The 12,416-nt window shown below is 37.5% G+C and overlaps 1 protein-coding gene across 1 annotated transcript; it reads right to left on the bottom strand.

Annotated features, from left to right (window-relative positions):
* Positions 1-445: 445 nt before the first annotated feature.
* LOC128607444 (indoleamine 2,3-dioxygenase 2-like) lies at positions 446-8,808 on the bottom strand. The gene is made up of 10 exons (XM_053624305.1): positions 8,569-8,808; positions 7,231-7,326; positions 4,940-5,059; positions 3,665-3,783; positions 3,504-3,518; positions 3,112-3,211; positions 2,900-3,017; positions 2,704-2,755; positions 1,576-1,724; positions 446-1,116 (listed from the first exon to the last, which is right to left on the bottom strand). Exons 1-10 carry the CDS (start codon positions 8,665-8,667, stop codon positions 719-721), a joined length of 1,266 nt encoding a protein of 421 aa, XP_053480280.1. The 5' UTR covers positions 8,668-8,808; the 3' UTR covers positions 446-718.
* Between the last annotated feature and the right edge of the window lie 3,608 nt (positions 8,809-12,416).

Genomic DNA, 12,416 nt, shown 5'->3' with positions numbered 1-12,416 from the left:
ACTGGTACGTTTTTTTGTTCCCCTGAGTAAATCTAAAACCGGTCCAGGAACTGAGCCACGTTGTTCGAGTCAAATCTGAGTCACGGGGTCGAGGAGGTTGTACATATTTCTGCATTTCAATGGAGCTTAAATGAAAAAGATTAATGGTTACATGTAATGGAAAACAATGTCAGTGGTTTAAATTATGGTTTGGACTGAAACGATGGCATTTTAAACACGAAGCATGCCCATAATGCCATTTTATGCACCAATGAGCATCTTTAATCCCTGCATTAAGTGCGTCGTGTTTATTAACCCAGGACAATTTAGTAGACTCGATTGATTCCTTATGTACTTCAGCACTGAGAAACTTCCCATGAGATTTCTATCGAACGCATTATTCATCTAGAGAGTGTCAGATCTTCATCGAGGTAGAACCAGATCCACTGAAGAGCAACTTTTGAGGGAGACTGGTAGAAATATGTTCTCACAAGCAGCGTATTTTTTGTAAAGAAACTTGAATTGAAAATCAATACACGTTCCATAGACTCATGTCCAAACTGGTTTAATGCTGGCTTCACAACACTGGGAGAATTGATAGAATATTGAATATTTTCACACGTTCTTTGCAATGCAAGAACACTCACTAATGAGACTTTTATTACAGTAACTTTTTTAAGAGTAGGTTAAATTTTGAGTATCTTTCCTTCATATTCCTGGATGACATCCCACAGTGTCTTCATACGTCACTTCCCACTGCTGCCTGTGAGATCGAAACGTCTTTCGTTTTGTCCCTCACAGTCTTCAGGAAGCTCATGATCTCCGAGCCGCCTGTTCCTCTTTCTTCCAGCGTTGTGGGTGCTTTCCACACAGGGTTGCGTTCTTCTATAGACTCCGGGCCTTCACAGCGGAGCTGTTTGGCTTGGGACGCCGGGATGGTGATGAAGCGTGACACTACACTGATGTGGTAACTCCGCAGTGAAACCAGCTGAGCCACGCAGTGATCGAAGGCCTCCGTCAGACGCTCGTTGGCTTGTTTTAGCACAAAGGCCCTCAGGGACGAAGCGCCAGAGATTTCCTCGATGAAGCATCTGTGAGATGGAGGCATGTAGCCTCTCATTCGGGTCAGGAAGTTCGCTGAGTAGACATGGTGTATATTTCAATGCTTAAATCCACATTGTGACAAAATGTTTCACTGAGAGTATGATTTTTGCATGTCTACACTAAGTAAGGAACACAACTAACAGGAAGCATGCTATTAAAGGAAAATAATCAACAATATGGTGGTATGACACAGTCCGGTTCTAAGCAGAGTTGCTGTTATTATCATGCAGTTGATTTTTTTCCAGTAACACCACATCCAGAAGTGTTTCATTCCTTATACAGTATATTCTAGCAGTTTTCCATTTGCAAATACAATGTTTTTTTTATTAATTAAAGAACAAAATGTCATAATTATCTATCCTTTTATAGTTACATTTCATATCGTGGAACATCCAGGAAACAAAAGAAACCTGATTGCATATACTAGTGTATAATGTAACATGGTTCATATTTGGCTCTAATGAGTAACGTTAAGGGGATGATCTCTCTCACCACTCTTTTCCTCATGTTTGATGCCTAGCAGCTTGTCGAAGCAGTGGAGCAGACTGCTCTGAGCTGCACTCCCTCCTGAAAACTCCATCGGTTCAGCCTGAACGCCCTCATACACGAGTCCCTCTGCCATCGACGGGTTGTCTTTCCACCTGAAACATGTGCCATCATGCAGATGTCCAAATACAGGAGTATGGATACAGTGATGATGGAAAAATCGGTTTAGAGCAAGACAACCTGTGACCTTTTCACCTGTTTGTTCATTTATAACGATAAAATTATCATTCATAGAATAATAACGGATGAGACTGGTGCTTGACAGGAAGGCTACGGTAACGCGAATATCAACTCTGTACAAACGTGGTGAGCAGAAAAGCATCTCAGAATACACAACATGTCAAATCTTAAGGTGGATGAGCAACAACAGCAGAAGAGCATATTGGACTCCACTCCTGTCAGCCAAGAACAGGAATCTGAGGCTACAGTGTAATGTCAGATTTCATTGTAATGTCAGATTCCTGTTCTTGGCTGACATGAATGGAATCGAATGCAGTTTCACTTCTACTATTGTGCTTCAGCAGTTGTGGTCTCCGACATGCTCACCACGGTTGTAAAGAGTGGTTATTTGGGATACCGTAGCCTTCCTCAATATTCTCTATATACAGTAAGAGTTAACCTACAGTGGACATGTGTGAAAAAAGAATTAGAAAATAAGCAAGCCGTAAGGCCAGTTGATGCTAAGTAAAAAAAAAAAAAAAAAAAAAAAAAAACAAAAGCTAATGCAAACAACAGCAGACAAAAGCATTACATTGCTATTCAGCTCATTGTATACAATATAAGCTAGCCACCTGGCGAGTACAAATGTTCGAACGCAACATTTGCTTCACTTATAGCAAATTAAACAGTGACAGCAGGTGAAATGGACGGAAAATGAAACTAGTGTAGGTCTCCACATCTAGTAGACAGGTTTGCTGGATGATTCAGAATCATGCTGAGATTTAAACCACAATATGATTTATATTCGGATGATTGGATTGATTTCATGTTGATTGTATGGCATTCTCAGGAATTAATAAAGGAGAGTCAAAATAAAATAAAGTAAAGTAAAAAGTTCTAATATTAATTACTCACCCCGATAAAAAGATCCTCATAATGCCATAGAATACAGAAGGATCCACATATACTGAAATATTATAGAGAAGTTAATAAAGCACGAAAGTTTCAAGTGTTTAACTGTAAATCATTTGCTATGAAATACCTTGGTATTACTTTATAATAATAGTAAATAAATAAATAAGTTAATTATGTATCAGGACCAGAGCATTACCATGCATTTGTTTCAACGCTTCCTTCATGTCTTCTATAGACCGACTGACAACATCGAGACCTCGGGTCACCACGGCCACATCACCGTCGCAGACACCACCGATCACTTCAGGGATGGCCTGCACCATGGAAACAACTCTTTAGTGAACACTCAAAGGAATACTCTAGCAATTTTTTTTAGATTGAGGTTCAATTATAATGGACGTCTAAGACCTTCAGAGCAGGAATAGCAGCCAGTTCCACCAACAGACTGACGAGGAAAAAACCTCTTGCACTTTCCCCACCAGGTATACTGAACAACAGCTCCAGATTCCTTCCAGGACACAACACACACACACACACACACACACACACACATTGTTAGTAGCTAGATTGATTATACTGCTATAGTTATGGAAGAACAAAACTAAACTCAGCACTCACACACACTTTCAGTTATATCTATGGTACAGTGGCTCTTTATCACTTAAGTCTTAAGAGCAGCTCTTCAGTGCAGTTGTAATAAGAAGGCTCCCTCTACTGGGCACCTTTATCATTAAAAAATCTATATATTTTTAAACAAAAAAATAAAAATACATTATTACAGGTGTAATGATTTAACTTACTCCATGTTAAGTGGACTGGAAACACCAGTAGGGATCCATGTAATGCAGAAAATGACAAGAAATGGTGTTAAAATACTGAATATATTATTTATAAATATATTTTCCGAATCTTAAAGCTCAGTGCATGTACTATTAAATCATGTGAATGAGAAATATCATACCCATCTGGTTCTCTTTTCCTCCAGTTGGCCAAGACCGCATCAGCGTAAGTAAGGATGGGCGGGAGACCCAACCTCTGAGATACCTGCCAGTACGGTACTGCTAGGTTCTGCGGGAGAACCTAACCCATTACACCCATACACACAGGCACACAACATATAAATGTTCAACTATGACAGATTTGTTGGTTTGATGACTAAGCAGTTTTCTATTGGTTCTTTTTTTTTTTTGGATGTATGATCATATTAAAAGTACTCAAGGATGGAAAGCAATGAACTACACGTATTCTCGCTACTGTACTTGAGTACATGGTTCAGCAGAATTGGCACTTTTTTGAGTATTATTAAAATCATAGTGCTTTTACTTGTCCAAATAAAATGTTCAACTTTACCACATTTAAAAAATAATAATGTGTTTAACCCCAGAAGACTGTAAGCCAATTAAAAGACAGTATGTGCACATTTTAATTTAATAATTCAATTTCACACCTAATCGAAAATAAATCCTGTCAAAAGTTTACACTTCAGCCGCTGAATGCTTTGTTAGCATCAGCAATGTCTGGGACAGTGAAGACGGATGAGCATCCCTGGCCCAACTTGATCAACTATTTTCAAGTTTTAAGTGTTTCAAAGAAAACAGCATGAACTTTATCTCCAAACTGTCCAAGATATCAGAATTTCACAGCTCAACATTCCACCTGTGGAAACACGTCCAGGTAAGACATTAGCTAGCTGAGTGAGCTAGACTAGCTAGCCAGATCTTTTGTTGTTTAACAGTATGAAAAAGTACTCTGATGTTCGGGAACGATTTCCTGTGGTGCTAAATGTATCTAAGTGTTGCTACAGGATCATGTCTAAGGGGCATCTTTGCTATGTCTTAGCTATGGAGATAGAAACATGTATGAATTAACATGAGCTAGCTAATAACTTAGCTACAGAAACTCCAACAAGCTACTGAAGCTTTAACAAGCTACTGAAACTCCAACAACATTTGGTGAAGTTAGCTAGCCAAATAACTTTACCTGAGGTAAGTCAGAATAGCTCACTTGGTTAGTTAACATAAGAACAGAATAGTAAGAATATAAGAACATTTTCGGATTAATTGTGTCCATCATTCACATATGAAAAAGTCATTTCTAAAGTAATTACTTTTAAGTTTTTCACCAGGTGACTTATGAACAATATTCTTGACTATTTAAAAAAAAAAACTTTTACTCTGTGAATTATTGCTTTGCACATATTTGAATACCAAGCACCATGTTTATTCCCCTGCAGTACCTTAACTTTATCTTCCTCACCCTCCTGCCATACATAACCCATAGTGATGACGCTCAGAGCCAGATGAACCAGGCGCAGCTCTCGATGGCTTTGCAGCAGGTCAGTCTCCAACAGAGGCATCTGGGTTTTAAACAATGATTTGAATGAAAACTACAGATTTCATATTTGTTATTGCCATAACAAATATATATTTGCCATTGGGGGGGAGTAAAGGTCACAATACATCATTTATGAGGCAATAGAATAGATTAACTTTATTTTAGTGATCAATTTTTCATTCATTTCCAGCAGAAAACATGTCATACAATATATGTTATTTTCACATTACTCATTCACTACACAAATAACAAAAATGACGGTAACACAACAACACAAACATGCAAACAAACTGAGAAAAAGACCCAAGTGCATATATGCGTGGTGAATTATTTTTAAGGCATTTGTTAAGTTCTTAAGGGATGGTGCAGATATGTAGATATTAATTATTATCTAAGTAGTCAGCTCAATATAGAATAATACACACCCATTGGTGTGACATTTGAGATTGTGAGAGAGAGAGATAGTTTGTATATATTGTAACCTTATTTTTGACAGGTCTAGGTCAAAGTTCAAGATCATTATCATCAATCATATTTATTTTGACAGGTCTAGGTCAAAAGGTCATCACCAATGTCATTGGACACACGTAATTAAAGGTACATATCAGTAGTAAACTTTAAATCTGGTTCCAGTGCATACACACACACACACACACACACACACACACAGAAGATACCCCTGACTAATCAGAACAAAAGACACCTGTTTAAATATTTAGGCCATAGCTAATTCATTATTATCAGTAGTAAACTTTAAATCCGTTTCTGGTGCATTCCCGCACACACAAACACACAAGCTCTTTCACATAGAATGTATTCATACATAGTATGGTCATGTGCATTACACACACACACACACACACACACACACACACAAGCACACACATACATAAGGATGATGAAATAATAAATAATGAATTTCCATACACTTCCAACCAAAAATATGACACACACACACATACCCCTGACCAATCAGAACAAAAGAAAATTAAAATTGCACCATCCAGTAGGTGGCGGTATAAACACCATAAGTTTATAGAAGAAGAAGAAGAAGAAGAAGAAGAAGAAGAAGGACTCACCCACCCTCTAGGTTTAAAATACTCTATACTTCGAACATCGTGTGTCAGCTTTTTTCGGGGCATTAGGACAAGCATCAGCCATGTTGTAAGCTCACACACGATGTTCGTACAGAGTATTTTAAACCTAGAGGGTGGATAAGTCCTTCTACTTCTTCTATAAACTTATGGTGTTTATACCGCCACCTACTGGATGGTGCAATTTTAATTTTCTTTTGTTCTGATTGGTCAGGGGTATGTGTGTGTTTGTGTGTGTGTGTGTGTGTGTGTGTGTGTGTGTGTGTGTGTGATATGTTTGGTTGGAAATGTATGGAAATTCATTATTTATAATTTCATCATTCTTATGTATGTGTGTGTGTGTGTGTGTGTGTGTGTGTGGAATGCACATGACCATACTATGTATAAATACATTCTATGTGAAAGAACTTGTTGTTTTGCGTGTGCGGGAGTGCACCAGAACCGGAATTAAAGTTTACTACTGATAAGTATCTTTAACTACGTCTGTCCAATGACGTTGGTGATGACCTTTTGACCTAGACCTGTCAAAATAAATATGATTAATCTATAGAAACGAATATGCAACAATAGATATCTTTAACTACGTCTGTCCAATGACGTTGGTGATGACCTTTTGACCTAGACCTGTCAAAAATAAGGTTACAATATATACAAACTATTTCTCTCTATTGTGGATTACTTCAATAAACAGTGTAGCAGTAATTAGTTAAGCTAGCAAATATATATATATATATATATATATATATATATATATATATATATATATATATATATATATATATATATAATTTTTTTGAGATACTGTTAAGTTAAAACAAAACAAAACAATAAATCTTATAACAGTGTTTCAATTACTGTAAATTCTATCCAAGCTGCTTCAGTTGAAATTCCCATCCCACATAAATGTTATTGCTAGAGAGGAATCAGATTACTCCAGCACTGAGTTAGTGTTATTATCCACAGTTTACACTCAATATTTATACCACTCAGTTATGGGGTATGAGGAACGTTGGGTTGTCCAAGGAATATTACCAGGTTGTAGGTAATGTTATGTGTGATTATAGTATTTACAGTACATCCGGATCATACTCTACTGTACCTTATGAACAGATGAACGAAGGGAGTGAGAAGAAACAAGCTCACTGACACATCCAGCAATTTCCATCCAGGGCTGGAAGTACAGCGGCAGCTCCACCTTATACAGACCAGAGAAATTCAGCTTAATGCGCATCCTAGGGTTTCTGAATTAGGGCCAACAATGTGGTAAACTGTCACTTTATTTGCCAAGTAAAGACAGTTTTGAATGACGGATGCCCGCATTAGACAGCTTCAGATGATCACGATGATGTATTTATATGAAAATCGTTCAAATACTGGCTCCTGAGATGGTACGAAAACTCTTGAGACGTCCATGGAACTTCCTTCCAAGGAACTGTCATCAAAATATATTAGTTTTAAAAGTATTTTCTTAGGCGTTAGTAAATTCTAAAAACCTTTTTTTCTCCCTTGGTATATTTGCTATATATTAAGTCTGCCATGCCATTTCTTGCTATAAGATCAAAAGTCAATACACAGATCTCGAATCCTCAGTTGTATCTCCTTTTAGTCATTTGTAATTTAACAAAGTAAATCGTATAATTATTGATCATGGCAAGTTTTCTGCAAGGAGACGTTTATTTAACATTTATGGACCGAGTCTCCAATGTCAGCACTTTGTAAGTGATTCCAGGAATGAACTTAAGTAAATTACAGGGATGAATGTGTTCCACCACGTTAAATGTAACTACGAACAAAAAAAAAAAGTAAAAGTACAAAGTATCATTGAATCATAAATTATAAATCGTAATCATTGGCAAATTGCTGTGGTATAAGAGGAATAAACCATTTTAGGACATGCTGTTATAGGAAAATAATCAACAAAATTCCACTTTGTGTCTGTCCTTATCACAACACCCCATCATTAATTATTTTCCTATGACAACATGGCCCCAAGTGGTTTATGGTTGGTGGAATTTGGGTTTATTAGTCAAAGGATATATGCTCTATCTCATCTAATCCCTTTATAGATGTTCTATATGAGACATATTACATTAATACATTAAAAACATACAACTCATAGTATATTTTTATATACCATTTATTGCATAAGCAATATAAATAAATAAAATATGATAAATAAATAAGCTCAGTAAAGAAGGCAAAAAAATAACTGTAACAGTGGAAAGTTTGCCTGTTCCAGTAACATACAGCTTAGGAGTTGATAACATTAAATTTGATTTTTTTTTTTTTTTAAATTTAAAAATCCCTCATCCCTCAGTGTATCCAGTAAATACTCATCTTTAAGCTTACCAGTAGCTCACCATTAAGTATCGCATTAAGTACACATTTATTTAGCATATTTTATGCATCAAATCTGTATTAAATGACATGTACATACCAGAGGATCAGGCACAGCAAAGCCATATTCTTCAGATATGTGATATCGTTTTAGAGACAGGGATCTCCCTGAATCTGAATTTGCAGCTTTACTTCCCATATTAAGTCCTAGCACCTAGATGAGCAAATTTGACTTTTACGATTCTTTTCCTCGCGCTCTCTTTCTGTGTTCTGTGAGTGTTTTAAGCTATATACATAACACTGAGTGCATCCAAACCGGTTTAACTGGCATTGGAATAAAAGTTGGTTTGATGTTTGACGCTTGATATTCCCGTATATGTGGAAATTAAGGGACCATCTCTAAAGTTACATATGACATTGTTAAACATGTATCTAACTTCAATAGCATTTGAAGGGAATGGCTTACAGTCATATAACCAACTGTAAAGTGTTCATCTAGGTGTCAGCTATAATGCACACCTTTTAGATTTCTGATAATCTGATAATTATTAAATTAAGCTATTAAATCATATGTAAATTAGATATGAATTTCACTACCTAATGGGTCCACACACACACACACACACACATACATATATATATATATATATATATATATATATATATATATATATATATATATATATATATATATATATATATATATATATATATTGTCGTGACGGACCGACAGCCGGCGCGTATAAGAAGAAAGTCGCTCCTTCCCCGATTGCCGCGCAGGCATGAAGCGGACAGCCTCGTGCCAAACACACCATCAGCCGGAAGGACCGTCACGGTGGGGCAGAACCGTCGATGCTACACCGGCCGGCGATTGGGGAGTCCGTCAGGAAAATTCCAGTGGTGGATGACGGCACGGGGAAAACCCCCCCACACACCTCCTGGGAACCCCGACACGCCCTCGGGAGCGTCGCAACGCCAGCCACACCTCCACAAAACCCCCTCACACTCACGCACACATACCTCCTCACTGCAGACAGCACCCACATAGAAAAATAAAACCCTAACCACTGGATCACTAAAACCTGCCTCTTGTGAGTCTGTGCTCAGCCCTTCCCCGGGCTAATACCCTTACAATATATATATATATATATATATATATATATATATATATATATATATATATATATATATATATATATGCAAACATGTATATGTATGTGTATATATGTATGTATATTATATATATTCATACATATTCATACATATGCATATATACATATATATATATATATATATATATATATATATATACACACACACACAGTATCTCACAAAAGTCAGTACACCCCTCACATTTTTGTAAATATTTGACATTTTCACTTAGGGGTGTACTCACTTTTGTTGCCAGTGGGTTAGACATTAATGGCTGTATGTTGAGTTATTTTGAAGGGACAGCAAATTTACACTGTTACACAAGCTGTACACTCACTACTTTACATTGTAGCAAAGTGTCATTTCTTCAGTGCTGTCACATGAAAAGATATAATCAAATATTTACAAAAATGTGAGGGGTGTACTCACTTTTGTGAGATACTGTGTGTGTGTGTGTGTGTGTGTGTGTGTGTGTGTGTATATATATATATATATATATATATATATATACATACCTGACAGCTAGTCGAACACTTTACAGTTGGTTTTGTGACTGTACGTCATTCCCTTCAAATGCTATTGAGCTTTAAATAATGGTATATTTTACAGTTGGGTGTGTGACTGTACGTCATTCCCTTCAAATGCTATTGAGCTTTAAATAATGGTATATTTTCCAGTTGGTTGTGTGACTGTACATCATTCCCTCCAAATGCTATTGAGCTTTAAATAATGGTATATTTTGTGTGGGCCCATTCTCTAGTGAAATTCATATCTAATTTACATATGATTTAATAGCATATTTTAATAAATATCAAAAATCTAAAAGGTGTGCATCATACCAGACACCTAGATGAACACTTTACAGTTGGTTGTGTGACTGTACATCATTCCCTTCAAATGCTATTGAGCTTTAAATTATGGTATATTTTGTGTATGAGCCCATTCAGTAATGAAATCCATGGTAATTTTTATATATGATTTAATAGTTTATTTTGTTAAATATCAAAAATCTAAAAGCTGTGCGTTATAGCTGACACCTAGATGAACACTTTACATTTGGTTATATGACTCTAAGTCATTCCCTTCAAATGCTATTGAAGTTAGAAACGTGTTTAACAATGTCATATGTAACTTTAGAGATGGTCCCTTAATTTCCGCATATTCGCGAATATCCAATGTCCAACGTCAAACCAACTTTATGCCAGTGTAACTGGCTCCTCTTTTGTGTGCGGGTGTGTGTGTGTGTGTCTTCACGGCTTTGCATCAGAGGAATCTGTAAAGTCATCCCTGATGGACGCCCCATGCCCCGGACTACACATTTATCAGTATTCTATCCCATTTCACAGCATGGCCTGTCAAACGTCAGGTTAAGTATAAACATGTGAACAAATCGTAAATGAGGGGTTTAAAGGGTAAGTTTGCAGATGACACATGTTGATGGCATTGAGATGCAGTGTGAGGATCCCTGCCTATAATACATCACCCCGCTGTATACTGAGCAATCTCTGCCAAGCACAGTATTGTTGTAATGACGACTGGTTTGAATGAATTCAAGAGCCTGTCCTGAAGAAAGGTGCTATTCAGGTCAAAGGGCATCGCTGCTGTCTCTGTCCCAACCCCCCCCCCCCCATCATTTTTTAATATGCAACAAGCTTTACCACTCTCTAGCGTACACTTGTGGTACTGCAGAGCCTCACCTGTGGATCCGTTTGCATTCATTTTTGTAGATAAGTTCCAAGGTCTGATATGTAACAATGAATACAGAGTGTAAATATCCAGCAAAATACTGGCGTATGCATTCCACATGGTAGTTTATAAAAATAATCCTGTATGTCATGTGTCTTTGTTCTGCATTCCACTATAAGTAGGATGTAATTGCAAATTGTCTCTTTATGAGCACCAAATAGAAAAGCACTGGTTTACTGGTACGTTTTTTTGTTCCCCTGAGTAAATCTAAAAACGGTCCAGGAACTGAGCCACGTTGTTCGAGTCAAATCTGAGTCGCGGGGTTGAGGAGGTTGTACATAGTTTTGCATATGAATGGAGCTTAAATGAAAAAGATTAATGGTTACATGTAATGGAAAACAATGTCAGTGGTTTAAATTATGGTTTGGACTGAAACAATGGCATTTTAAACATGAAGCATGCCCATAATGCCATTTTATGCACCAATGAGCATCTTTAATCCTTGCATTAAGTGCGTCGTGTTTATTAACCCAGGACAATTTAGTAGACTCGATTGATTCCTTATGTACTTCAGCACTGAGAAACTTCCCATGAGATTTCTATCGAACGCATTATTCATCTAGAGAGTGTCAGATCTTCATCGAGGTAGAACCAGATCCACTGAAGAGCAACTTTTGGGGGAGACTGGAAGAAATATGTTCTCACAAGCAGCGTATTGAAGAATCCATCCATCTTCTACCGCTTACTCCTTCTTCAGGGTCGCGGGGGAACCTGGAGCCAATCCCAGGGAGCATCGGGCACAAGGCGGGGTACACCCTGGACAGGGTGCCAATCCATCGCAGGGCACAATCACATACACACTCACACACCCATTCATACACTACGGACACTTTAGACACGCCAATCAGCCTACCATGCATGTCTTTGGACTGAGGAAACCCCCGCAGCACGAGGAGAACATGCAAACTCCACACACATGGCCCCGGTGGGACATGGATCCTGGAGGATCCTGGAGGTGTGAGGCGAACGTGCTAACCACTAAGCCACCGTGCGCCCGCGTATTGAAGAATATTTTTTGTAAAGAAACTTGAATTGAAAATCAATACATGT

The sequence above is a fragment of the Ictalurus furcatus genome, chromosome 5 (genome assembly GCF_023375685.1).
Source record: "Ictalurus furcatus strain D&B chromosome 5, Billie_1.0, whole genome shotgun sequence".
NCBI lineage: Eukaryota > Metazoa > Chordata > Actinopteri > Siluriformes > Ictaluridae > Ictalurus > Ictalurus furcatus.
This window is presented reverse-complemented; position numbering and strand designations above follow the sequence as displayed.

Coding starts and splice junctions, on each gene's coding strand:
- LOC128607444 (XM_053624305.1), bottom strand. CDS start 8,667: ATGGGAAGTAAAGCTGCAAATTCAGATTCAGGGAGATCCCTGTCTCTA. Junction 3,784..4,939: donor GTGAGGAAGATAAAGTTAAG/GTACTGCAGGGG, acceptor GTAATGGGTTAG/GTTCTCCCGCAGAACCTAGC. Junction 1,117..1,575: donor CAAACATGAGGAAAAGAGTG/GTGAGAGAGATC, acceptor ATGTCTACTCAG/CGAACTTCCTGACCCGAATG.